Source organism: Diaporthe citri (genome assembly GCF_014595645.1).
Source record: "Diaporthe citri strain NFHF-8-4 chromosome Unknown scaffold_5, whole genome shotgun sequence".
Lineage (NCBI taxonomy): Eukaryota > Fungi > Ascomycota > Sordariomycetes > Diaporthales > Diaporthaceae > Diaporthe > Diaporthe citri.
In genome coordinates this window covers 5,264,428-5,291,562 of record NW_025064850.1, presented here as the reverse complement: position 1 = coordinate 5,291,562, position 27,135 = coordinate 5,264,428, and the positions used below count along the sequence as shown (strand labels likewise).

The 27,135-nt window shown below is 47.6% G+C and overlaps 4 protein-coding genes across 4 annotated transcripts; 2 read left to right on the top strand and 2 right to left on the bottom strand.

Moving 5' to 3' along the window:
• Positions 1-1,359: 1,359 nt before the first annotated feature.
• INS49_011982 (uncharacterized protein) lies at positions 1,360-2,832 on the top strand (the record flags this gene model as incomplete). Its single annotated transcript, XM_043172689.1, has 1 exon — positions 1,360-2,832. The coding sequence occupies one exon, from the start codon at positions 1,360-1,362 to the stop codon at positions 2,830-2,832; it is 1,473 nt and encodes a 490-aa protein (XP_043024434.1).
• A 4,080-nt stretch (positions 2,833-6,912) lies between these two features.
• Positions 6,913-9,374, bottom strand: INS49_011981 (uncharacterized protein; the record flags this gene model as incomplete). Its single annotated transcript, XM_043172688.1, has 4 exons — positions 6,913-7,032; positions 7,127-7,248; positions 7,328-7,565; positions 8,109-9,374. 4 exons carry the CDS (start codon positions 9,372-9,374, stop codon positions 6,913-6,915), a joined length of 1,746 nt encoding a protein of 581 aa, XP_043024433.1.
• Positions 9,375-10,298: 924 nt separating this feature from the next.
• On the top strand, positions 10,299-11,012 carry INS49_011980 (uncharacterized protein; the record flags this gene model as incomplete). The annotated part of the gene is made up of 3 exons (XM_043172687.1): positions 10,299-10,574; positions 10,648-10,881; positions 10,935-11,012. 3 exons carry the CDS (start codon positions 10,299-10,301, stop codon positions 11,010-11,012), a joined length of 588 nt encoding a protein of 195 aa, XP_043024432.1.
• Positions 11,013-18,037: 7,025 nt separating this feature from the next.
• On the bottom strand, positions 18,038-26,101 carry INS49_011979 (uncharacterized protein; the record flags this gene model as incomplete). Its single annotated transcript, XM_043172686.1, has 9 exons — positions 18,038-18,065; positions 18,143-18,720; positions 18,770-19,036; positions 19,247-19,897; positions 20,022-20,072; positions 20,169-24,523; positions 24,564-24,851; positions 24,969-25,859; positions 25,924-26,101. The coding sequence occupies 9 exons, from the start codon at positions 26,099-26,101 to the stop codon at positions 18,038-18,040; spliced, it is 7,287 nt and encodes a 2,428-aa protein (XP_043024431.1).
• Between the last annotated feature and the right edge of the window lie 1,034 nt (positions 26,102-27,135).

Below are 27,135 nucleotides of genomic sequence, written 5' to 3'. Positions count from 1 at the left end.
GCTTAACCTCTTTCCCAAGGTTAGCAAACTCTTTCTGCATAGCCAAACGTCAATCCTGCATACTAATACCAAAGGTATAGCAGCATGAGCCTTTCGTGAATGCTATACGCACCACGAAAGGGAGGTGGACGGGTTTTAAAGGCAATGATTGGGCAATAAAGAGACACACCAAGAGTACCAATGCAAAGAAAGCACTAGGGCTATCAACGAAACTTTCTATTGGCAACCCTATCTTATGATCTGGCTTTTCAACAAGCTTCATGCAATGCGCAAAGTCTACATTACGGCTCAGGGGAGAGGGACGTGGTTTGGTTATTGAACCTATGGTGAACATATCTAGCAGGAAACTTAATTCAAAGGGCAGGCTGGGCCTAATGACGAGACTCAATTCGAGGGGCAGGCTTGGCTGGGAGATGAGAATGAACTTAATGAAAGGCCCTATTCCTTGCGCGGAACTCCTACTATATATTAATCACCTGCCACAAGGCTTAACATAATTTATGCTAAAGCATTTAAAGACAAGCCAAATAAGTAAATGGTAAAGGGGCTAATGCTTACCCTCTCACAGCCGAGCTGCGTTGCATGGGATTTAATGCTCCACTTAAGAATGGGGTGGCCATGAGGCTTAAAAGCCCAAATAAGCTCCCGGTAGCCTTCCAGAGCCTTGCCTCGATCGAATAACCATAATCGTGCTCGCCGAAGTCTTCATTCTCTGCCATGATGCTGAGCCGATCTGCTCGCGAAGCGTGTTGGTTTATAATGCGCCCGTGTTTCATTAAAGACGGGAGCAGAGGAACGCCTAACCTTAACTAACTCATTCTCGCCGGAAAAGGTGGTCCGGCATCTCTGCAATTAAGATGGAACGGAAGGTGCGGGTGAGCAGGAGTGTGGATATACACACATCAGCAGGAACAGCCGCATAGTGTCTTATATTTTCTCGATGTGATGTGCGGGAAGGAGCCAGGTGCCTGGACCTCCTGCCTCTCCCCAAATCACCCCTGTCTGTCTCTTCTCCCCCAGAAAGTCCCTTCAAACCATCCCCTTCAATGTAGCCTTCACCATATGCAATTGGCATATTCGCAAGCCCCCCCCCGCCCTGTTCGAAGAATCATTCACATTTGCACTGGCTCAACACAAGAACAGACCATTTCCTACTCAGCTTAATTCGTGCAGCCGCCCGTGTTAGCGGTGGCCGAAGGCCCCTGCCTACCATTAGACGACATCCCAGGCCCAAAGTAAGGAGAACCGTCCCGTGCAAAACGCCTACGTCCCAGTTGTCGCTGCCTCTTCGTCATATCCGAAACACTACTTCTTAGGCGAGCTAATTGACTTACCGACGCCTTCCCAGTTTCTCGCACGATGGCGTTCGTGACGCTATTCGCAGGCGCCGCCGCCGCCGGTCTCATGTGGTGGAAAAGGTCCAATGACAGGGCCGATGAGATTTACCAATGGCTGGCCTCCACTGATTACATTCGGAAACGGGACCATGTGAACGAGGAGAGCCGGCATTCCATGGATGCCATCCTTGTCCACCTACGCTCTGGCAATCAGTACGCAGCCATGGATATTTACAAAAACCTCTGTGGGCAGATCTCGGAGACCACGTATCGCCAGTCCGAGCTCGTACAACGCTTCAAGATCGAGTTCCCTCGAGAAATTGTCCCGTACGAGTTGGCCAAGACCATCTTCTTACCAAAATTCCCTGCCACTATTGAGGTAGGCCCAACGGCCAGCGAAGTAGGCCTAATGTCCGTCGCCGCAGCAAACGCATCGATCATTGCCGATGCTCCCATGTCAGTACGCGCTCAGCCTCCCTTCGAATCACAGCGGCTCCATATGAGCGGTAATTACTTGAACCAACCCGAACCTGCCGCCAGGTATGGTGTTTCGAACGCGCCGAGCCGTGCTGAGCCGCAAGGCTCGGCTGGTGGCGTCCAGCCTGACGCAAGGCCAACGGGAGATCCACGACACGGCATGACCGGTGGTAAACCCAGGAGTCGTCGTCGAAGCATGTCACCGCCCCCCGCCAGGAGGTCCGCTCGGGCGATGGGAGACACTGTCGATATTTTCGACCACCGCGTTAGATATCGTTCCCGGAGTCCAATCAGAGGTACCCAAGCCGACGGGCCATCCAGATCCAATACAACGGCCGTGGATCCGAAGCGTCACACGAGAAACGCCATAGACATCGCCAATGTCGATAGTGACCGGTGGTCGGAGTGGAGCGGATTCACACAATGGAGCCGGCGTCCAATGACCGCATCATCAGACTCGAACGACCGCTCTTTGGCAGATGACGTCTCGAGAAGTCTCACGTTCAACTCCGATTCCCAAAGCGTCGAAAGCGTGGTGCCACCTGCATCTCAAGAGCCCGACGATACGCTGACCAGGATAGAGAGATACGTTGGGGGTCTCAGAAAGACAGAGGTGCTTGGTTACGTTACCCCTTTGCAGATTACCGCCCGGGAATGTCAGATTTCCGTCGAACGGATGATTAGAGATGTGATGAGACTACCCGTGAAGAGGAAAGTTATCATGTATTACTCCGGCAGACCCCGCCTGACCCATGATTCGGCCCACATCGCCAGACACATCAGCGACGAGAGGGCCGACGGCGGTTCCGATCGACCATATCGTCCACATAGATGGTTCTCTGCCATGATCATGGCTACCGGTGATGAACAGGAAGAAGAGTGCCTTCACTGTCGGAAGATGAACAAAGAAGGCAAAGTTATGACATGGGGTCCCAAATGTACGAAGACCAATGTCAATGGTCTGGACCGGTGCGCGAACTGTGAGTGGCACCGGGATAAAGGTTGTCATTCGCAGTGAGAGTATGGCTTCTTCTGGGTCCAATCGCGTCCTTTTCAAAAGGAACTTGGGCTTGAAGACTGCGGATATATATTGTCGCTTCACTCCATCTCTGTATTCTACCCCGATTTCTTTTCTCTTTTGTCTTGAGAACATGCCCAATGGCCATGCACCTCATGGAATCCTAGCTATATATTTGGCAACGCTGGCTATCTCTTCTTTAATGTTACTGCACTTAAGAATTTAAGGTTTGATCCCTGTTTGTTGTCTATGGATTACACCGCTGTGCTCGTGTATGTATGTGCACCATAGAATTGTAACATGCATCCGCAGTCGACCTTGCCATCGACCTTGCCCACCATGTTTCTTGCAAATGTCGACAGTGAAACGGTCGCTGACATTAGGGATGGCTGCGCGAGGGAAACAGCGCGAGTCGGGAGAGCCCCCCAGCCCCTTGGTAAGAAGCCGGGTCTCCAACCCCTCGAGACCAAGAAGCTAAGTCCCAGCCCTTAGAGGGTACCAATCTGTGTCAACCCCATCATTTTCAACGTCAATATCGGGTATTGCCCAGGGCGAAACGTCCATAACGGACCGTCGTCTCCATATCCGTCTTCCACCACCACTCCCTTCCAAGGCTCGTCTAAAGTCCCACGAAATGGTAACGACGCAAGCACCGATTTAACCCAGCTATACTTAGGAAAATTGCATATCAGCCTCGAACACCGCCCAATATAAATGCTTCTATCCACACACACTTCGTCTCCGTTTCCACCTTTGGGTCACTCAGCCAAATACAGTACTCCATGGTGAATTCACTATAAATTCATATAGGATTTACTTACAATAACAATAAACTATAGATTACAGTTTATCAATACTGGGTTGTATCAGAAAAGCTTTTGGTCCAGGAGTTTGGGTAAGATTAGTGCACGTAATAACTCACCTCTTTATAGCTGGAATGTATTCAATCCCATGGCTACATAATCCCGAGACTAAATATTGCCCAAAGGAGTCGGCTGGGTGTCCATAGCTAGGGCCTAAAGAGCAGCAGCTCGTTTAAAGTATGCAGTGGATGGATTTAGCTTAAGAGTACTGCCCTGGGTGGAGCCTACGAGCTTCTCTAGGGTCAAGCTAAACTTAGCTCTCTAGACATCCAAGTGAAGACCGTAGGGCCCATCATCATTAGATTTAAATTGCCACTAAAAAGATGGCTAGCGGCACGCGGATTTATGTGTTGGATCGTCCAGGTCGCACCAACTTCCCCGCCACGGTTTCCATGGAGGAAGCAAAGGAACCAGCGGTATCGGGTAACAAGCTGTGAATTAACCGTCAACAATCGCAAAGCGCAAGTGCAATATAAAATAGCTCTTTTAAATCCATAGTGCTAGATTAAAGGGAAAGTGCGCGACGACGAGGACAGGATTTATAAAATAAACGAAAGCCAATGTTTTAACAGGAAAAACGATTCTGCAATCAAGTATTTGCTAACGATCGCGGAGCTTTCTGCCCACAAAAGGGTCCATTCAACTTTAAGTCGATATAAGACCAAAGCTATGTCATAAGAAAGGTAGGCACATACGCACTTACCTAGGTACCTAGGTATGATAAACTACCCTGGGATAGGGCTGCTCCTGCGTAGGAGGATAAAGCTGCCGCCGGGGACTGCTCCCCCCGCCATTTCCATACCCTCCCAGCTTAGGGTACTTCTTCCTTCCCTTCTTTAAGCGATAACCTGCACCTCCCTCCCACAAGCACCTGCTGCTAAACACATAAGTAAATAATGCCTTTCGTGCTGGCTAGACCTTTATGTCAGAACTTTTAATAAGCTCACCAATCGCTTCATCTCCGGTCAACATTCATCACGCAACACAATCCACATTAGCGATCCTATCTCTCTTGCATACACCCTCTTCATAAATAACAACCACTTACAACCAACCCAGATGACGGCCTCTCACTCATCACGAAATAACGGTGCCAGCTCCACATTCCACTATAAACCCCAACGATCCAACTCATCTTACCCAACATGCCACGGCCGGCCGAATACTCATCCCCGCGCCATTTTCATCAAACACAGCTAATGCTGCCCACAGGACGACCCATAAAGACAAGTACATTCCCGTCCAGCGTCCCACGCAACCAAGTCAACCATTGGTAACTAAGCGCTTGCCCTTGCATAGCAGTCCCAAAACCCTACCAACCGCCATCTCCCACGAGAACATGCACTATCACCAAACTTTCAACGAAGGCCCAATAGCTATAAGATCTACAGCGTCTCACCAAAATAAAATCACTCGTCTAAATCTAGTATAAATAACATCGCCCAATATATTGTGAACATAATACTAATCTCATAGGCAGTCTTCAACATACAAATGAAAACATTCAGGCACATATATACCCAGGCGGTACCCCCAAATATTAGCGAGTACATTAGCTATGCAAGCTCATCTCGCCAGCCGCCATACCTCAGCATCATCACGGGAGAAAGACAATATGCTGGAATCTCAACTACATCGGACATACACCGGCAACCATTCCACCCCAGGTCCAATAACCCCCAAGCCCAAACGCTCTACAGACACCCTCGCAAAGCCCATCTCTCAAGGCTTAAGTCCAATTACCCCCAAGCCAAAAACTCGTAATATAACCGCGAGACATATAAAATATAGCACGGCATATACCATCCCTAAAAGATACAATACCCTAGGCTAAAGCCGAACGCAGTCTCAGCTACGCAGCCCCTGCAACTTCTGCAAAGGCAAAAAGTCAATCGCATCATGCATCTATGCTACATTGGTAGACACCACAGGGCCATGGCGGACTATATTCAAATCATTGCATTCATGCATGCGCGAACAGAAAGTCAACATATGCCTATCTTTTCTACCTTTAAACAAACCTAACGCCTCCATCACCACTCTCATTCAATGTCAACAAGCAAACGCAACTCTAGCGACCCAACATCCGCATCTCCTAAGACAGTGCCTACACTGTATCACTCAACCAAGGAGACTTCGCATACAACGAATCCCGCTCGCGAAGATGTTGTTAATTAAATCCAAGGACGACCTTATTCAAAGCATAACGAAACGCATAACATTATCCCACACATGCAACAATAGGCGATGATGTGATTGGGTGCTCTATTGCCTATTGGAGATCGGGATGATCAACTCTAAAGAGCGATCAAGGTGCTTTCACAAAGCATATACTGCTCATCGCGACGAGAAGCCCATACCCAAATTATGCTCAGCACATCCAAACCGACCGTGTAATCTATAGAAGGCCATCAAGGCAAACTTTTATCCTGGTAGCATAATTATCAAGGAAAAGACTTTCTTCCTGCGGAAAGAGAGCCCATTTGATTTATCCAAGAGGGAGATCGGTAAGATCCGCCCTATTATGTCGGCAAATAGCAGCGTCATACCATGCACAAACCTTGCCGAGCTAAACCTTACCTGGATCGACTGGGATGAGGATCACCCAGATACACCTCAACATGCCTCCCAGCGCGCAAATGTACTGCGGGCTCGGGTCGGCGATATCATACATGAAAGCCAGGCATCAATGGATTTATGCACGGACCCACACCATAACCGGACGAGAGTTGAGCGTGCACTCATCAAGTTTCTTGATATTGATGTTTAACGGCAATGATGCATGTGAACGGGGCGGAGTTTTGTAACATGTCTTTCGTGGCAGGTCCAATGGCCAACAGGACAGACGTCGCATGTTACATAAACGGTTAATATTACGGTGGTTGCTTATGCCCCAAAGCCAAGTATTAACGTAATAATATATGCTCTGGCACTAATAACTAAATCACTTAAGCTTCCGGGAAACCCATAATGATAGGCGAGAAGCACTTATTACTCGATAACACGCTTTAGCGGCCACGTCCTTGCATCTTACTCGCTATTAAAAGCATATCGATGCCCTACCACGACATACCAGCCAGTTCCCACTCCCATATAATTCACATCCAGGCATAATCCGTCAAAAAAAAATCGCGCGCAGGGTGCCGCGCTGCGGCGGCTGAGGCTGGTGTCATGACCGTAGACGCGCGGGGATGTGCTGGCCACGGACACGGAGGCCCTAGTAGTGTCGCAGATCATGGTGGGCCCGGATCTTCTTCAGGCACTTGAGGTCATCACGGAGCTTAAAGTCGACACCATTGGCGGGGACCTGCGAGTCCTTGCCGTCAACAATATCGCGCTGTTGATTAAGGAACCCTGGATTGCTACTAGTCAGCATGATAGTTCTTTCTCTCTTTCCGTCTCTCTCTATCTCTCCCTGTGCTATGTCATACTCTTGCATGATTCCACCATCTGGGGTGCAACGTGGGTTCGGGGTTTGATTTCGACGTATAGGCGGGAATCTTGTACTGGGTGAGGTTCTGGATGATGGTGACGATACGCTTGAGCTCCTTGGCTGTGTGGATGATGTTAGCGATTTGGTTTGATTCCGTTTCAGGCTGGCCTTCAAGGCCTCGTGTGGATATGAATCGTACAGGTGAGCTCTCCGGCGCGCTTGTTTAGGTCGACATCGCCCTTCTTGCAGACGAGGTTGGAGTAACGGCGACCGACACCCTTGATCTTGGTGAGGGCGTAGACAACCTTCTGCTTGCCGTCAAGATTGGTGTTGGGCAGACGCGAGGTGAACTCGAAGTTCGACTTCTCGCCCGGCGCTGCCGTGGTGGCGTTGGGCGACAGGCGACGTGAACTAAGGGCGAGCTGCCATTCATGCGGCTGCGCCGTGTGTGGTGACGTCCAGGGATGTTGTACCAGAAGGGTCGAAGAGGGCCAAGTTACGGAATGTATGGTGAGTTCACGGTGAAAGGCGGCGCGGACGCGGGGAATACGGGAAGGACGCACAAGGAAAGCGGGAGGTGCCTGCCGCGAGTGTTGAGCCACGCCCTTTCGCCAATCAACTTCTTGCCACGATTTTCACATGCACACGAGCTCTTCGTTCAAAATAACCGTTATTGATCTATCTGGGTTCGCCTCATGGTCAACTTGACTGTGGCCCGACGGTGTCATCCACTGCGGTGGGACCACTCGACCAAAACTAAAACAAATACAAAAGAAAGCAGGGACGGCGAAAGCTCGTCAATCTTGCCGCGATTGTCCACCAAGATAGAGAAACGAAGGTCGCCCGTGGTCGCACCAGTGTGAGGTTGCGGTTGCTGTCTAGTCGATATCCGCCGCATTTCCGCCGGGGCGGCCACCGCTGGCGTTTCCCCAAAGGTCGGCCACCGCGTCGTCGGATACACCGGCCGCGATGAGGTCAACCTCGCGATCGGTTAGAGCGTGGCATTTGACCACGCCGTGGTCCTTGACGTAGCCGACTAGGCCTGCCACGCGGCGACGCATCTCCTCGATGCTGGTGGCGTCGAGAGACGCGGCGTACTTGTTCTTCCATGCCGCGATGGTGACCAGCTTGTCAATGCGATCATCCTCGGTGTATCGGATCTTCACGACGCCGAAGTCCCGGTCCAGGCGCAGCAAGGCGTGGAGGACGAAGCAGACCGGTACCTGGTCGGTCTTGTTCTCGGGGTCGGCGGCACGAAGGGTGGTTACAGCCTTCATCAGACCGTCGATACAACCGGCAGGAAACAAACACGCGGTGGTGTACTTGTCGTGCAAAAACACGACGGCAACATGGGCGCCGGCGACGGCGAGCATATCATCGCGCTGGGCAGGGCGACCGGCCAGGAAGTCTTCAACAGCGGGGCAGCGAGGATCGAACTCCAGGTTGGCAATTCTACCGAAGCGACTCATGAAGGTGGTCATGTCACGGTAGAACTCCTTGGTCTCAAGGAGGGTGGCCACGGCAGCCGGGTTGGCCTTCTCGGACCGGGAGTTGTTAGCCTGCTTCTTCGCGGGCGACTCAAACGGGTTGGTGCCGCCAAACTTGGGCGCGGTATTGTAGACGAGTCGGTCCTCGTCATCGTCGACCAGGTTGATGGTTGCGTGGCGCTTGCGGCTTGGAGTGGTTGGGCCAGGCCTGAGGTTAAGGCGGCGAAGCACCTCGGCAGGGGATTGGGGCTCATTGGTTCCCTCGGCGCCCTGGTTAACCTTGGTGGCCAGCGACAGGATGGCGGCCTTGTTGGTCTTTGCTCCGGCGTTCCACTCGGCAGGGTACAGGCCGGGGTTCTCAGCCATGTGGGTAAGGGCCGCCGCGGCGAAGGTGACGGCCGTTGCCTCCTTGGAGGTGACCGAGACCTCATTGTCCTGACGCGCGAACTGGCCGCGGTAGTTGCGGGCTTGGTCCTTGGGAGCCATGATGAAGGGGCGGTTACGGAGAGTTCCGCGTTCGTGAGTGTTTGGTGGCGGGCCGTGTGAATACGGGCTCGGCGGGTTCGTGGTGCCGATCGGGGAAGGAGTGCGTGTCATATGCTCCTGTTCAGGCTCCGCGGTCAGTCCCAGCTCTCCCAGTGTTTGTTCCCCTTCCCAAGTGTTGTCAAAGAGCTCCCAGCCACGGTACAGTGGGCTGTCACGGTTGATCCAGGTGGGAACGGGGTACTGCCGGATGTACGCGCGGGCTTGCGTTTCCATGATAGCTCGACCGATGGGACTGGCTGGTCGTGTAGGGGGTCGCATAGAGGTCAGGCATCATGTGTTGACTGACCTTGGGAGTGAAGCGAACGGCGGGTGATGGTTCGGCGTGCCGGCGACGGAAGGGCAGACTTGACGTCGGCAACAGATGGGATGGGACGGCGACTTGTGTCGCAAGCAAGTTGCGGGATGGTTCGTGGCGCAGTGGAACTTGAGGCCACGAAAGATTGAGAGGCACGGTGGTGTGGTTGAGGGAGCTGGACACGCGCGGTTTCACCGTGGATTCGCGGTGAATTTTTACTTGGGCCTCACACGCGTGGCTTCACCGTGAATCCACAGTGACTTGTTTCCTTGGGCATCACGCCCAGTCAATTGATCCGTGCGCTACGGCGTAATGGCTCGCTGTCACGGCCCTGGCCACTCGGCCCTGGGGGGGCTTCCTCTCCACGCCCTCGGGGCGCGGAGAGCTTGCGGCTCTTCCGCCATAGGCGGGAGGGCTTCGCCTGGATCTGTAAGATGGGGCTCCTCCTGGGCTGCGCCCTTGGCCTGCTTGCGGAGAATGTACATCCTTCGAGCCTCAGAGTCCTTAATCAACTCGTTAGCATGCATATGGCTGGCCGGCATGCACACGTTATACTGATGCGGGTACCTGGCCAATTTAATAAGATACTCTGTTATGGATGGACCTAATGTCAAGTAGGAGCACCTTGAGGTGGGACCTGTGCCCGGACGGTGGAAGCTGGCGGGACGGTACGGCAGGTGCCAGCACCTGCTGTATTTGTCTGCCCAGTGCCCCTTCCATCTCACCAACCACCTGGGATCCTTCTCGCACCCTCTCTTCAGGCGGTATCCCATTCAGCCCATGTCACCAGGTGTGAACTCTTCTTCGCCTCCTAACAAGCAATCAAACGCAACCTGCCCATGATGCCGGTCCCAATACTGAATTACCTCCAACATTTCACCGCTGACGAGCAGCGTAGCACACACGACACACGCGTGTTCGTTGTGACCCTTTCTAACGGCGCTACTCTCGATCCTGTGACGCTCGGAGTTCCGGCCTATGCGACTGTCATGGATGTGGACGCGTTCATCGAGGAAGTTTGCCGTGGTACTGCACCCGATCCTCTCGCACGTGCAGCCACGCTTGTCCAGGACCTCCTGGCCCTCACATTCCCAATTCTTTGCCACGCTCATACAGCTGTTCGTTTTTCTCAGGTTAGCTTCTAGTCGATCCCCCCCGCGCGGCTGGAAATGTTATCTAACATGAAGCTAGATCGTTAACGCCAATCAGGGCTTCGAGGCCGCCGAGAGTCTGATCGAGGCCGCCGTCCGAACTGTGGACGAATGTCACTTGCATGAGGAGGCTGATCTCAATGCTGCCATTCTGCTTCGGAATGATATCTTCGCCGCAGCTGCCACGGTGGTTACCGTGTCTGCCAATATCATGATCAATGTCCTCGGAGAACTTCGAGACGCTGGCGAAATCAGCGAGGAGCAGTTCAATACTGTACGCCATTCCGGGTCGCAGGTGGTACACACAGCAGCTGACCCGTCTTCCAGGATGTCCTCACCGTCTCGCTGAATGGCTTCAAGCTGCGTGTCTTGAGACTTGGTTTCAGGTCTCATTGGTTCGTCTAGGGAACCCGCATGGCTGGCATTCTATGTACGGGAAAGTGACCGGCGAAAGCGCGCACCCGAATCACTGCCTCTCTCGACCCACCTCAGGACTCCAAGTTGTCTCACCACGCGGACGGGGTCCCTTTACCGGCATATGGTACCTCATCTCGTACCGCGCAAGCGTAGCTTCGGCAACCATTCAGTGTGGTGCCTGGACCGGGGAGAGGCTGGGAGGCAGCAGCTTACTGTCATGGTCATGGAGTATATGCGTACAATAACTTTGGTGTTGTGTTCTCGTTCTTGCCTTTGGTCCGCTCGCGTGCGGCTTTTTGGCCCGAGTAGCTTGCTTGGTGTCTAGTCACAGCCCTTCATTTGCATGATGGCAGTGCGGGAGAATACAGTATGGTGGACCACGTATATTCACGGTCAATATTTGCCGGGAGGGACGTTGCGAGAAAAGGGATATGTGGCCATTTGGCCCCTAAATGAATTCAACATGAATACACCGTACAAGTGAAATCACGGGGTATTCACGACTGCACTGTCAACTGCGACAAGCAAGGTAAGAATGTTTTGAAGAACAACTATGCCGACATCCGACCTGTCTGGCTCCAATGCTCAACCAGATGCCATTGACCGCTGCAGCCGCTGTGTTGCGAAGGGCACGCACCAATGCCGCCGCGTGAGCAACCCCAATCTCTAAGTCTGAAATATATGAGAAACTGACAGTGTGAACAGTTCAGTGAGGAGACCTATTGCTTCTAAATCGGACGTGTCCAGGTGGTCACTGGGGAACAGATGATACGGTGGGATGAAATTGTTCGGTCACAGGCGTAATTAGAATCGAGAGACTGCTTACAAAATGCACTCTCATTTGATGTTGATCAATATTGCCACCATCGTTGAAGACGTTAATAAAGTCTAGCCAACCTGCAAACGAGTGGGATTCTTGTGCCGCGGTGCAAACGTGGTTGTACAGTGGTGCAAAGACATTGGTGTTTCGGTACCATTTTCTCCTGCTACAGTTCCCCGATCTTTATGCTTTGGAATGTTCCAGAATGTATCACTTTGGGATCCATAGCAGGTAACTCACGGGTAGTAGCCGCATACCTCGCCGTCGACTACCAGCGCTTCATGAAGGAGATCGGCCTGCGAGGAGAATGTCTAAATCACGGTTGTTACAGTTCCCGGTGAATTCACTGTGAATCCATCGTGGATTTACCGTGAATGCACGAACCATGCTTCCTTAGCGGTGAATTCACCCACAACAACACTATAGATTGCAATCGATCAACGGTGAATCCACGGTGAATTGCCCAGGATAATTAAAGTGGCCTTGGGGGCTACCCATAACCGTTGCAAAATAACCAAGGAACGGCGCCGCCGGATTTCCCATGGTGTATGAGTTACCATGGAGTCCACTGTTATGGTGTAAAAGTCAACTGACTGCGTGAGTCTACTTAACATTAACATTATCGAAGATGGCTAGGAATGTATAATGGTATACCTTCCATAGCGTGCATAGTGCCAGAGACTCTGTTCCCGTTCCTCTCGTAATGCTCAACAATGGAGGCAATACTGCCGTGCTATTGTACCTTTGTTGTGAGAGAACTGTTGATACGATACCCTTTTGGTGAATTCATTGTAAATAAGATTAGTGGCGGGAATAAGAATTATAGATTAACGGCGTTAAGGGTAAATCAAGCTTGCATATCCTATGTGAGAATTAGGTGGTAAAAGATTATTCCTCCAAAGGTAGCGTAGGCTAAGCTTAAGGATGGTTTCGCAGGGAACAGCAACGTGCTTGTGATAAAGAGAGATTTGTTGTGATGTGACTCGATACTCGGATGTATTTGTGATGACTATTTTCAGTCGAGAGGTCGGTTGATATCACACAGGAGGGCCCAGGGTCTGATATCGTGATAATTATTGGAAAAAACCATTCATAGCGCATCCACGGTGGATTCACGCGGGATCGACCGGCTTTTCATAGCATCTAATTAGCGGCATATTTACCATAAACACCGCGCAGGGGACTCACATAGAATTCTCTCAGGCCTAACTAACGGTGAGCGTACCGTGGTTGGGCGGTCCCATAGTGAATCCACCGTAAATCTGCTTTAACCCATTCATACTGCATCGAATCCCCCCCCCCCCAAAGCTGATGATTTGCTTTCCATGTATAATCTTCTCGACGTCTGGGTGGTCGATATGGGTTGATGGGATTCTTGAAGTGTGCGGTGGATAAGCCGTGGAGGAGCGGTAGACGCTTTGGTGCTGCCCGCGCGGTCGCATGTTGATCGTGATCTGCCAGTGACTACCATTATGAATCCGCAGATTCAAGGTGCATCATCGGCGCGAGTGCGCTTCGTGGTTCAGTCGGCGTGTTAGACATGATGAAAGCAACAAATGGCGATGCCAGAGGGTATTCTCCCGTAGACGGTGCTATGAGCTGATTATCGTTCCCAAGTGGACGGCGGTGTTTACTCTGACCCTGGCGTGCCGGCGGAACCCAATCCATTTTTGCCGTATTGGGCGGGTGGCGGGGCGGACTGCGCTGCGCGGGATCTCGAGGGCGGTTGACCGCGGACCAGTCTGTTTTGGCGACGCGTGCAAGTCGCGCCCCGGTGCAATGAGTTGTCGGCAGGAAACGGCAGGGCTGCGGGTTCGAGTCATGCGAGTGGTAAACGGCTGTGAATTTATGTATTGTCGTGAACGCCGTGAAGTCGCCGAGTATGGTTCATGGGATTGGACTGATGGCGTGGCGGGTCGGGCCGCGTGCATGGACGTCACGGCCGTTATTAGGGCCAAGATCATGAATTCTCGACGCCGCAGTGTTCTGAAGTACAAAGTGACTTCCGTGCCAAGGCGCTACCGAAGCTTGCCGAGAAGTTACTCATGGGGGAGGACCCACCTCGGAGCCTCAAAAAATTAGAACACTAGCCAGTGTTATGCAGAACGCTGTGAATTGGGCGTTTTGAAAAACGACGTTCTTATAGAATTCCAGCGTTCTGAAGAGGAAAAACAATGGAGATTATTGCCGAAAAAGGTTGCGGCGCGGACGGAGATTGCGGTGGGTCTCGAGATACTTCCCAAGCCGCGTTTAAAGACCGAGCGCACCCCGTGCTTAAAGTTTAATTCCAGATTGAGTATAGCGCCGCGGTGTGCTTTAGAACACTGCGGCGTTTTGGAATCCGTGATCTGGGCATTATTAGCATACCTGGTCCGTACGACATTCCTCCGCGTTAGCACCAAATCACTGGTATATGAACTGGTCGGCACGCCGGCCGCCAAAGGGAAAACTTAGACTACTTTTGTCCATGATGGACCTGCATGACCAAAGCAAAACCAAACACCTCCGTCTTCCCCGTCCCTCGTCATGGCAAAACATTAGTGCAACCACATGGCCGCATGTGCTCCAGCGTATCGTCCTGCTCGGTGGATGTCGGCGGCGTTGCCACTGACGCGAGAGTTACCGGCGCTCCCCGGACTACATCTATCGCGTCGCCAGCAACGCCAGTGGCAACCAGATCGACCTCGCCGTCGGTCAACGCGTGGCACTTCACCACACCGTGGGTCTTGACGTAGTCGATCAAGCCGGCCACGCGGTTGCGTATGGCGTCTTGGCTGGCGGCGGTCCGGGAGTCGCCAAACTTGGCCTTCCACGCGCAGGTGGTGCTCGGGCGGTCGATGTGGTCGTCGTCGTTGTAGCTACCATAATGATGGAAACAAAGGTATGAAATTCAATGGTCCCTGTGGATTCAAGGTGAATCCCTGGTGAATTTCGGGATACTTATAAATTCACGGTACTTTCACGGTGAACTTCCCATGAATTCACCGTGAACTCGCCGTGAATTTATAAGTATCTATAAATTTATAGAGAATTTACTTAAAATCTACTTAAATTTATTAATATTATATTTATTTTAATGAAATTAAAATGTTATTATTAATTATTCTAAAAATATATGATTAAATTATAATAAATATAATATGATGGGAACCAACGTATGAAATTCGATCTCCCCCGGGGATTCAAAGCGAATTCGCGGGGAATCACTCTATCTATATACATACACGGTGAATTCACCGTGAAACCATGAATTCACAAGTGCCCGTGAATTCACGGCGAATTCACCGTAGATTCACCGTGACCCATCCGTACTGCATCATAATTATAATATTAATTTTTTTAAAAAATAAAATTTATTAAATATAATATATTTTTAAAAGATTTAATTTATATAATAAATAAAGATTTTAAATTAAATAAAATAAACTTTTTAATAATTTTATTTATTAAAAATAATATATTTTTTAATAATTTTATTTATTAAATAAAAATAAAAAAATAAATTAAATTTAATATTAATATAATTTATTAATAAATAATATATATTAATAAATAATATATTTTTATAATTTTAATTAATTTTAATTAATTTTAATTAATTTTAATTAATTTTAATTAATTTTAATTTTTATTTAATATAAATAATTTAATTATATTTAATTTTTTATTTTTAATTAATTTTATTAATTTAAAAATATTAATATAATTATAATATTAATTTAAATTAATTAATTTTTAAAAAAAATATATATTTAATATTAAATAATATTAATTATATTTTTAAAAAAAATTAATTTATTATAAATTATTAATATATATATATATTTATATTAATTAATATTAATTAAATTAAATTTATTATAATATAATTAAAATTTAATTAAATAATTTTTTTTTTATTTTTTTATAAAATTTTTATATTATATTTAATTTTATTATAATTATTATATTATTTTTTAATTAATTTATTATAAATTAATTTTTTAATATTATTATTTATTTTATTAATTAATTATTTTTTTTTTAATTTTTTTTAAATAAAAATTTAAAATTTTTTAATTATAAATATTTTTTTAAATTATATTTAAATTTTTTTAATTTTTTAATATTTAATAAATATTATATTAATTTTTTTAAAAATATAAATTTAATTTTTTAAAATAATAAATTTATATATTATTATTTATATATTTTTTATTATTTAATTAATAATTTTTATAATTAATATAAAAATTTTTTTTAATAAATAAAAATTTTATTTTTAATAAAACTTAATTATTAAATAATTTATTAAATATTTAATAATATTTAAAATTTTTATTTTTAAAAAAAAAATAAAGAAAAATTATATTAAAATTTATAAATAAATATTAAATTTAAAAATTATAAAATTAAAATTTTTAAAAAAAATTTTAATTTTTTTAAATATAAATTTAATATTTTTTATTATAAAAATTTTATTATAAATTTTTTTAAATATAAAAAAAAACTTAAATTTAATAATATAATTAATAAAAACTTAAATATAAAAATTAATTTAATTATTATATATATATTTTAAAAATAAATATAATATAATATTTAATAATTAAAATAAATAAAATAAATATAATAATATATTAATAATAATAATTTTATTATTTTTATAATATTAATTAAATTTAATTAATATATAATTTTTATAATTATTTATAATTAATATTTAATAATTAATATTTTTTTTTAATTTAATATATTTATTAAAATATTAAATTTATTTTAAATTAATTTTATTATTTATTTATTTATTAAAAATAAACTTAATAATTTAATTATTTAATTTATAAAATAATAAATATTTTAAATAATTATAAATAAAAAAAATTTATAATTTATTTATATTAATATATTTAATAATAATTATTTATTTTTAATTATTAAATTAAATTAATTTAATTTTTTTATATTTATTAATATATATAATTATTATTAATATAATAATTATATTTATTATAAAATTAATTTTATTAAAATTATAAAAATTATTATTTATAATTTTATATTTAATTATTATATTATAAAATAATTTAAATTAATTTTTAATAATTTTTAAATTTTTATAAAAAGTTTTTTAATAATTATAAAAATAATTAAATTTAATTTTAAAAATAAATTATAAATTTATAAAATATTAAGCTTAATATTTATTAATATATTTAATATTATATAATATTAATAAAAAATTAATTATATTTTTTATATTAAAAAATTATAAAAAAAATTTTTAAATATTTTATTTAATAATATATTAAATAAATATTTATTTTTTAATTTAATTAAATTTATATATATTAATATATAATTTTTATAAAAATATTATTAATTTATTTTATAATAAAATATAATTTTAAAAATATAAAAAACTTTAATAATTTAAGTTATAAATAAAGATTTTATATTATTTTTTTAAAATTTTTAAATAATTTAAATAATTAAAAGAATTTTATTTTTTTTAAATAAAAAATATATTAATAATTATTAATTTTTAATATATTAAATATTTAAGTAAATAAATTAAAGTAAAATTAATATAAAAAATTAAAATATAATTAATATTAAAATAAAACTTTTTTATTAAAAATTAATTATTTTAAATTAATTAAATTAATTAAAAATAAAAAATTAAAAATAATTAATATTAATTAATATTAACTTTTTATTTATTTATTAACTTTAAAATAATATTAATATTAATTAAAGTTAAATAAAATTATAAAAATTTATTATTTATTAATATTTATTATTTATTAATAAATTATATTAATATTTTAATTTAAATATAAATAAATATATAAATAAAAAACCTTATTAATTATATATATTTATTAAGGCTTTAAGCCTTATACCCTTTAAATATAAAACCCTTGCCTTATAATTTTTATAAAACTTCTTCCTTATAAAAAAGTAGCGCCGTCTTAATTTAAATTAATATATTAAGGATAGCTGCCTTATCTTTATATTCCCTCTTATGATATTAAAAACGTAACTTATTAGCGGCTTAGCTATGGTGCATATTAAAACACTAATAATTATAGGTTTCGGCGCAAATAATGCGAGGGAAGGTGTCCCTCTCCCTTTTGGCACAGTGGAAAGATTGCAGCGTCTGTATTATTAAATATTGGCAGCATTAATACATCTTGCCCCATCATTGCCACTAGCTGCTGGCCCATTTGATATCTTTACTGGAGACCCCATGGGTGGGCCATTAGCATTCACCGGGAATCTCCAGATCTCACCACTGAAATTCTCAGAACCATACAAGTACCCGTCATCCGAAGCATAGACTGCACCCCAGGCGTTCCGCTGTGTATCACCACTACCCGCAATATCCCCGAACTTGGCCACCGTGGTCCAGGACTTGGCAGCACGGTCAAATTTGAGCAGGTAAGTATTCGAGCCCCCAAGTGCCGTCCTGGTGAGGCTGTCAAATCCCAGGGTCCAGAGGTAGTTGCCACCACGCGGTACGTAAGCCCAATCCACAATGGTGTAAGCCGGCGCTGCAGTGCCTTTGGCCACTGTTTTGCCATATGTTGACGAGCTTGGTTTCAGGTCGACCTGTACCCAGTCCTTACCGCCTGCGGAAGCCCAGTACTGGGAGTATTCATCAACATCTCCACTGTTGACGACGTACGAGGTACCCAGGCTCCCCATGTTGACAACGTCACCCGACGCAGATATCCTGAGAAGACTATTGGGGATCTTTGCAGTAGCAGCGGCATACAGGAAATTGTCGCCAATGTTGTAGCCCATTGCATTTATAGACGTGCCGTCTCCCATGGACGCCTTGACGGTGACATATGACCCAGTGGTGATGTTAACCCTGTATAGCGTAGAGCCCTGGACCAAGTATCCACTGGGGTCACATTTCAAGGCTGGTTGTACCGACGGGCTCTGGACTATCGAAGTACTGAGGCTTGTACCAACCTGGGGAGTAGTGGATGTGACAGCAGTGGATGTACTCCCCGATGTAGACGTCAGTACCGATGTCGAAAAGGATGTGAGGCCAGAACTCGTATAAAGTGTAGACCCTGACTGAGAACTGAGGCCGACGGAGGAACTGTTGGCGGCCCGAGATGAGGCCGCAGTGGATGAGGAGCTGAGCAGAGAAACGAGGGTCGTGAATTGGGTATTTGGAGACAGTTGAGAACTCAGGCTAGTGGATACAGTCCGAGAGGAAAGTGTAGTGGGCACGCTGGACACGCCGGACACGCGAGCCGACTGGGTTTCCGAGCTGACGGACGACACACTGGAGGCTGAAGACGAGGATAAACTCTGAGAGGACGTCTGTGAGATCAGATTAACAGAGAAACTGGTCGACGGCTGGGCCAGAAACGAAGTCAAAAAAGTGGCTGGTTGAGATGACAGGCTCGTTGACGTCGAGCTGAATGTCCGTGTTGGGATTTCCATGCCTGATGAAACTGGCTGAGATGATGAGTTCGTTGGCGTTGAGTTTGACGTTCGTGTCGGGATTTGCGTAGGCGGCAAAGATGACTGGAACGATAGACTTGGAGACGTCGAGCTCAATGTCCGGGATACAAAACCCGTGAACGGCAGAGATGGCTGCGAGGATAAACTTGTCGACATCGGGCTCGAGGTTCTTGTCGATAGTTCCGTAGACAGCGAAGATGGCTGGTGGCTTGAAACCTGAGTGCTTGACGGGAGGCTCAATATGACGGTAGACGACAGAATCGACTCGGATCTCGACCCAGTAGACAAGATACTGGACTGAGTGCCTGGGAAAAAGGACGACAAAAATCCAGGGCCAACTGTGCTCATACCAGTCTGAGAGACAGTGGAGTAACTTGGTCCAGTTGGATGCGAGGTGATACTCGTGGACAGTAGGCTCGGGAAAGGGGCAGACGTGGGATCCACGGACAACACCGAACGAGGACCCAGATCCGAAGGCGAAGAGCTCGATTGTACACTGGGACGCAGCGTAGACGACGACGATATAGCCTTGGACGTGGCTCCTGTGCTCGTACCTGTGCTGAGGATCGGCGGCTGGGAGCAACCCCTGTCATAGAAAATGTTACTGGCCCTGATATCCAGAACAACGTGGATGTCCAGACTGAATCCATAGAGGGCACATGCAGGGCCAGTAAGAATGCCGAAACTAAGACAAGCGGGATTAGAATTACAAAGCGCACGGCAGCGACTAAAGGTTGCCGAAGCTGCATCGGCATAGAAACCTATACCAAGGGCAGTTAGCTTTAACATTCTTCCAGAGTCATTATATAACTAGAGTACTTACCGATATTTAAACCATCTTTATCATAACCACGAACCCCATTGCATATTGGTGTAAAGGTGGGTAATGCAGCTGTCGAAGACTCGTCATCACCATCGTCATCTTCGCCACTCGTCGATGTAGCGCTGCTGGTCGGTGATGTTGATCCAGAGGACGTAGCCTCGGTGGACGTTGGTTCGATCGACGTTGATTCGGAAGATGGAGGTTCGGTCGAACTTTGCTCCGAAGATGTGATTGTGGGCTCACTGGAAGTCTGTCCGGCAGACGAAGACTCGGAAGATGTTGCCTCGGTTGATGTAGACTCGACAGACGTAGACTCGGTGGACGTTTGGCTGGGGAAGGTGGACTCAGAGCCACTTGACGCCGTCGACGTTGGCTCAAAGGATGTGGACTCGGATGATGTAAAACCGGAAGAAGTTGGTTCACTCGACGTCTGCCCAGACGTAGATTCGGAGGAAATCTGCTCGGTGGACGTTGACTCAAGCTGTGTGGATTCAGTTGACGTCTGCTCCGTCGATGTCGGTTCCAAGCTTGAGAATGAGCTGCTCGGCTCTGTGGAGCTTGCTTCAGTTGAGGTTGCTTGAGAAGAGCTGGATTCCGTTGAGAACTGCTCGGTCGTGCTCTCCCCAGACGAGCTTGAGCCAAGAGTGCTTTCCCCAGTGGTGCTTGGTGCTATTGAACTTGATTCCGTCGTACTTCCGCCACTTGAGGTGGACTCCGTCGAACTTTGGCCGACCGTGCTTTCCTCACTCGTACTGGCACCCGAAGTCTGTTCGGATGAGCTTGGCTCGGTCGACGTTGGCTCGGAAGACGTGGATTTCGACGAAATCGGCCCGGTGGAGCTTGGACCACCGCTGCTGGGTTCTGTCGAGCTCGATTCGATGGACGTGGATTCAGATGCCTCAGAAGATGCTGATGTGGTTGGCTCAGACGAGCTCGACAATTCAGTTTTAGAGGCCGTGGAGCTGAAGGAGCTCGAAGATGACTCTTGGTCCGAAGCGCTTGTCAGGGATGAGGCCTCAGAGCTGGCAGGTATGGAACTAGTTGCGCCGGGAGAGCTCGACTGCGTCTCGCTTGTCCCGGGCGGGCTTGAAGTTGTGAGGAGGTCGCTCGTCGAAGTACTGACAACTTGCTCCATGGAGGACGACTCCAAGCTGCTCTCTAGGCTGGAGCTCGGGTTTAGGCTACCAGACTCGCTGCTCCCACTGCTCGTCTGTTCCTCAGAAGAGGCAGACGACACCAGGCTGCTCAGTTCAGACGTGCTCGCCTCTGTAGTGGTGCTCTCTAGGCCTGACGAAGAACTCGACTCTGCACCACTAGATTGAGAGGAAGCCAACTCAGTAGAAGCGGTGCTAAGCTCCTCACTCGACAATGAGCTCGGCGGTGTGATACTCGGCTCAGAGGTTATGAGTTCGGTAGAGATGGTGCTCGATTCTCCGGTCGAGAAAGATGTCGACGGCACACCACTCTCTTGAGAGGTGCTTGAGAAGGATGTGGAGCCCACTATTGTGTTACTGGCCTCAGTGGAGCTTTCGCCCACAGTGGAGGACGTCACATCGAGGCCGCTGGTCGGAGTGCTGAACGGTTCACTGGTGGACAGAGACGATTCCGTGCTTTCTTGGCTGCTTAAACTTGAAGTTTCAAGAGCGCTGGTCGAAAATCCCGATCCGGTGGGTGTTGAAGACGTCTCTTCGTTACTGCTTGTGCCAGAAATTCTGGCCGAGGTCTCGGTTGCGCTCTCCAAGCTGGTTGGCTGGGATCCTGTGAAAGACGAGGAAGCTCCAGATTCACCTGTGGAAGTCTCTATCGGGCTCTGGGACTCTGTTGACGTTCCAGCAGAGGTTTCCGAGCTCTCGAAAGATGTGGGTTCGCCACTTGTCGCAGTTATACTGCCAGACTCGGTCGACAATGTACTGCTATCTGGCTGTGAACTCGTTGGCTCTGTCGAGAACAACGATGTACCACTACTAGGCAGCGTACTCTCAGCCTCGCTCGACGGCAAAGAAGTCGAAATGCCTGTAGGCTGACTCTGCGACGAGGATTGTGCCTCCGTGGATAACGAGGTTCCTGTTGAAGCATCGTTGCTAGTGCTCACTTCCGTCGAAGAAGGACCCGGGGTAGGACCTGACGGCGACGTCACTTGTGTAGAAATGCTACCCTGCGAAGTCTCGATAGTTGACACAAAACTACTGGTGCCGGTCGAGAGATCCCCGGGACTTTGTGAGCTCAACGCCTGAGAGCCGGTGGACAAACCCGTCTCACTTGACAGGCTCGAGAAACCTGACTCAGTTGGTGACGGAGAGGTGGTGGCCTGGCTTGACTCAACAGACGAGTCGAATGGAGTGCTCGATACCACCGTTTGGCTCGCCTCAGTAGATGACTCTCCTGGGCTTGATGTGGATTGCTCGGCCTCAGTAGACAAGCTCGGCGGCGTCGATATGCTTGTTGCACCCGAGATCGACAAGCTAGTCGGCGTCGGGCTCTCTGCTGTAAATGAACTCCCTGAGCTTGAGACGGACTGCTCTGATGAGCTCGGGCCTGGCTCGCTCGTTGATTGACTCTCCAGGCTTTCGCTAGACAGAGCAGTTGACAGCAATGGAGTGGAAAATTGCGTTGTAGACTGGGCTCCGGACGACTGGCTGCTCGCTTCAGAGGACGGAAATGGAGTCGTGGAAATCGAATTGCTTCCCGCAGACGTCGACAAACTTCCCGAGGTTTGCGAAACTGTACTGGAGAAGCCAGAAAGCGAGGTTGAGGTGAATCCACTCGAGATCCCAGACGAAAGCCTTGACGTTGATAGGATAGACGAGCTTGACGAGCTTCCTGGGACAACAATCACGTAGAATATCTGGATGTAAGGGATGCTCAGCTGGCCCGTGACACTGAGAGATATAGCAAAAGATCCCTCAATGGCCGTGGTCGGGACAACACCGGCAATCTGCCTTTGAGCAATGTCCAGATCATCCTGGAGGAAGGTTAGCAGGGCTGGAATGGAGACGAGGCCATTGATGGTGTCCGCAGGGTTAACCAAGTACTGGGTCAACGTAATGACGAAAGACTGTCCGATGGTTATGATGTTCGATGGGACAACCAGAACGTAGAGTAGCTTGGTATATAGACCATTTGGCCCTACTGCGCTCATAGCCACCTCAACGAGACCCGCAGCTGTACTGAGAGGAACAGTGCCGACGATTTGCTGGTTAGCAGCGTTCAAGGCGGAGTCGAGGAAGGAGGCGGCAGGGTCGGTGCTGATGCCCCTAATCGTATCTGACGGGCCATCCAGGTAACCGCCCAGCGTTATGGTGAAAGGCTGCCCAGGGAAGACCCTCTGCAGTGGAGCAACCACTATGGAGACCAATCTGGTGTAATCTCCAACCTGCCCTGTGACGGTGAGGGTGGCGGTGATGGTTTCTGGGATGGCACTGATCGGGACCGTCCCGGTTATGGCCCGCCCAGTTGCGTCGAAGCCGTCCTCCAAAAAGCCAATGAGCGGACTGGTTTCAAAGTTCGTGATCGAGTCCGCGGGATCATCCAGGAAATCTTTCAGGTCAACGTTAAAAGGCTGGCCGGGAATTATGGTCAGAGATTCGAGGACCAGTACCAAGAAACTCCTGACATATTCGCCGGTCTGGCCAACAGCTGTGAAAGTCACAGTGATGGCATCTCCGACGGCTGATGCCGGGACAGTACCAGATATGGTTTTGTCCAAAGTGTCGAGTGCATTGAGAAACGCTGTGTTAGGGAGCGTGGAGACGCCAAGGATAGTATCTTGTGCGAATTGCATGTACTGGGTCAGGAAGATATCAAATCGCTGCCCAGCAAAGACTCGTTCGACTTCGAGGACAACCACGTCAAAAGTCTTCGTATAGGTATCACCAAGTAGGCCTGCGACTGAAAGAGTCACAGTAATAGTTTCCGCAGTGGCTTTGACCGGAACCGTACCAGCAAGGACGTTTAGCGCTTGGTTGAGGTTATTCAGGAACGCAGTATCGGGGCTCGTGGTGATGCCTTTAACCTGGTCAACCGCGTTATTCAGGTACTGCACCAGATTGATGTTGAAAGCCTGGCCCGCAATGACCGTCTGAACCGGGTTTGCGCCAGAGCCGGATGGTGACGGCGTCGCACTCGGCAAACCCGAGGCTCGAGATCCTGACTCGGAAGGCGGCAGCACATTCGAGGTAGGGATGACAGGCTGCGATGCAGGTGACGTGCCAGACTCGCCGGCCGGTGGAGAAAGGGGCGGGAGAGACGGTGACGCTGTTGGGAAGCCAGCCGAGGGGGTTGTAGGCTCAGGTATGGGCTCTCCACTGGTAGATCCGGGTCCTGATGGCACCACCGGCGGTGAAATACTAGGCAGCCCGCCTGTAGAAGACTCCCCTGGTGGACTTGGTGCTGACGATTCAGAATTAGGCAGTCCACTCGTAGGGTTGACCGGTGGTGGCGAGCCTGAGGTCGGGAACGGAGGCACACCAGTTGTTGAATCTCCCGGAGGTGGGCTCGGTGCCGATGCTTGGGGACTGGATGACCCACCCGTAAGTCCACCTGTAGAACCAGCCGGTGGCGATGGAGCTGTAGGTATCCCGGTTGACCTCGGTGAGACAGGCACTGAAGAATCTACAGCTGGTGACGACGCCTGAGACGCGCGACTTGTGGAGACCACGTTTGGGGTGGTGGCCGCTCGCGAAGTCGAGCTCGTGCGTATCGAGGCAGTGGATGGCAGCTGGGTGACTGCAGGCAGTTCGTTGATATAACCATCCACGCATTGGTTGGCTGCGCGAATGTTTATGTTCTTTAGCATATTTGAGCGTCAAACGGAAGGACTTCATGGATGACTGACCTCTGAAGAGAAGCAGTTGAACAGTGACACAATCAGCTGGCCGGCCGAACGATGCGAACGTCGCGAAAATAGCGCTGCCCACAACACAGAATGTAGCCTCTCCATTGTAGAACTGTGGATTAAACCAGCGCAAAATGCCGTCGACGATCTCAAATCTGGTTGAGATGGAACCTTGGGCGGCGATCGTGAAGTTGATAAATGGCACTCCGAAGTTGACAGACAACGCCAACCCTGTGGCTACCTCGAACAACTGGCCATTGAACGTGTAGTATGGAGCAGCTCTTGAACAAGTGAAGGTTACATTAGTATTGGAAATGAATCCAAGGTTGGTAGTCAGTGTAGGGTCGACAGCCCGTGGATCTATGTCCCTTCGCTTCCCTGGAGCCGGCTGTGGCACAACTTGAGGTACGAGAGCCTCTACGTTGACTATATATATGTCTGGAGCTGGAGCCGGAGAAGGTGAGCCTTCTGGTGGAGAAGATGCAGAAACTCCGCCGCTCGGTGGGATGACGGGACCTGTTGTGCCAGGAATCGGGGGGGGCGGCGAGTAGGGCGGCGGCACAGGCGGTCCACCGTAACCGGGAGGCGGCGGCGGAGGCTGGGGCCCATATCCGTTAGGCGGAGGCTGTGGACCATACGGATTGGGCGGAAGTTGAGGATCATACGGATTAGGCGGTGGTTGTGGACCATATGGATTAAACGGCGGTTGAGGACCATACGGATTGGTCGGAGGACCATATGGATTGGTCGGGGGTTGCTGGGGGCCATATGGATTGGTCCGGGGTTGCTGCGGACCATATGGTTGGGGTGGAGGCTGTGTGTACTGTGGTGGAGGTTCATTTCCATCAAAGGATCTTGGTGGAAGCGCACCAGGCGGTAGGTTCGGCAATCCTGTTTTTCATCACGTCAACCGTCACGACGACCTCTGTACATCGCACAACTTGGTTTCACGTACCTGTGTTGGTGCTGCCTCTGGGCTCTAGAGTGGCCAGGTAAGTGGTGACATAGGTGATGCAAATGGATTCGGATGTATCTTGAGAGCCATCATGTTGACGTGGGTCTATTGGGCCTTCGATGATCTTGCTTAGGCAGAGCCCAATCGCAGGGACGAGCGCAACCAAGGAGGACCTCATGGCTACGCGCATATGCCCAGGCGTCGTGAGAGGATGAGTGACAGCAGGATCGCGAGTGGAGGGTGAACACGTTCTTCTACGGTGCGCCAGGGTCGAGAGGATTCATAAGTCTACCTTGTCCAGTTTTCGGTACACATTTCACCGGGAAACCAGGTATGACACAGAGTTGTCGATCACTATCAATTGAAAAAGCTGTAGCCATGTGTATACTCATCAGGCCTTACATAGCAATGATCGGGGACACGGTGAACTCGCGAATCAGTCCATCCATCTTTCGGCATGGCTTGCCGGCCCGTCGAGCCACTTCTACGCGAGGTATACATGGGAGCAATCCTCCCGCCATGGTTCATTGGAAACGGCTGGTGGCGAAGAGAATTCTATCCGTGATGGGACTGGATGAGGCTCACTGCTTGTGGAGACTTCGGCCACACCCGCTCCTAGCGAGGCATGGGCTTACGTCGAAGGAATGTTGGATGGATTGAATAGGAAAGGTAGTCCCCGTTGAGTTTCAGCTAACTCAACGGGTAAACCTTCCACGGGAAGACCACGGTCTCGACACCGTATCTGCCAAGGCAACGTCCCTTCAAGTGTAAGACATCATTGCCCACTTTGTAACAATTGAAGTGGCCCCTTGCTTCGAGCTCTCAAGGGGACCCGCCACTCAACACTTGACCTTGGTAAAGCGGGAGCACCCGTCTACTAATTGGGCCTCACAATCATTGAAGATGCAGAGAGAATTGACGGGCGTAGGCCTCCTTCAGTTGGCTTGCTGAGATGTCTTCCCTCAAATTGCCCGTGGACACAACAGACAATATTGGAGTTTCTCACAGGGACTACTAGTAGTGCCCGGCGGCTGTCTTACTTGGGACTTTTAGAATGCCACTATCCAATCTGGCTCTCCTTGTCAATTCGCTAGCGTCGTAGATCAGGGGCAGTCAACATTGACCATTTTGCCTGTTGAGTCTCGACGAGACTGTCACAGCATTCCAGCAGCATGCCTTGCCAGTGAACTCTTACGATCGTAGCTTGAGGTC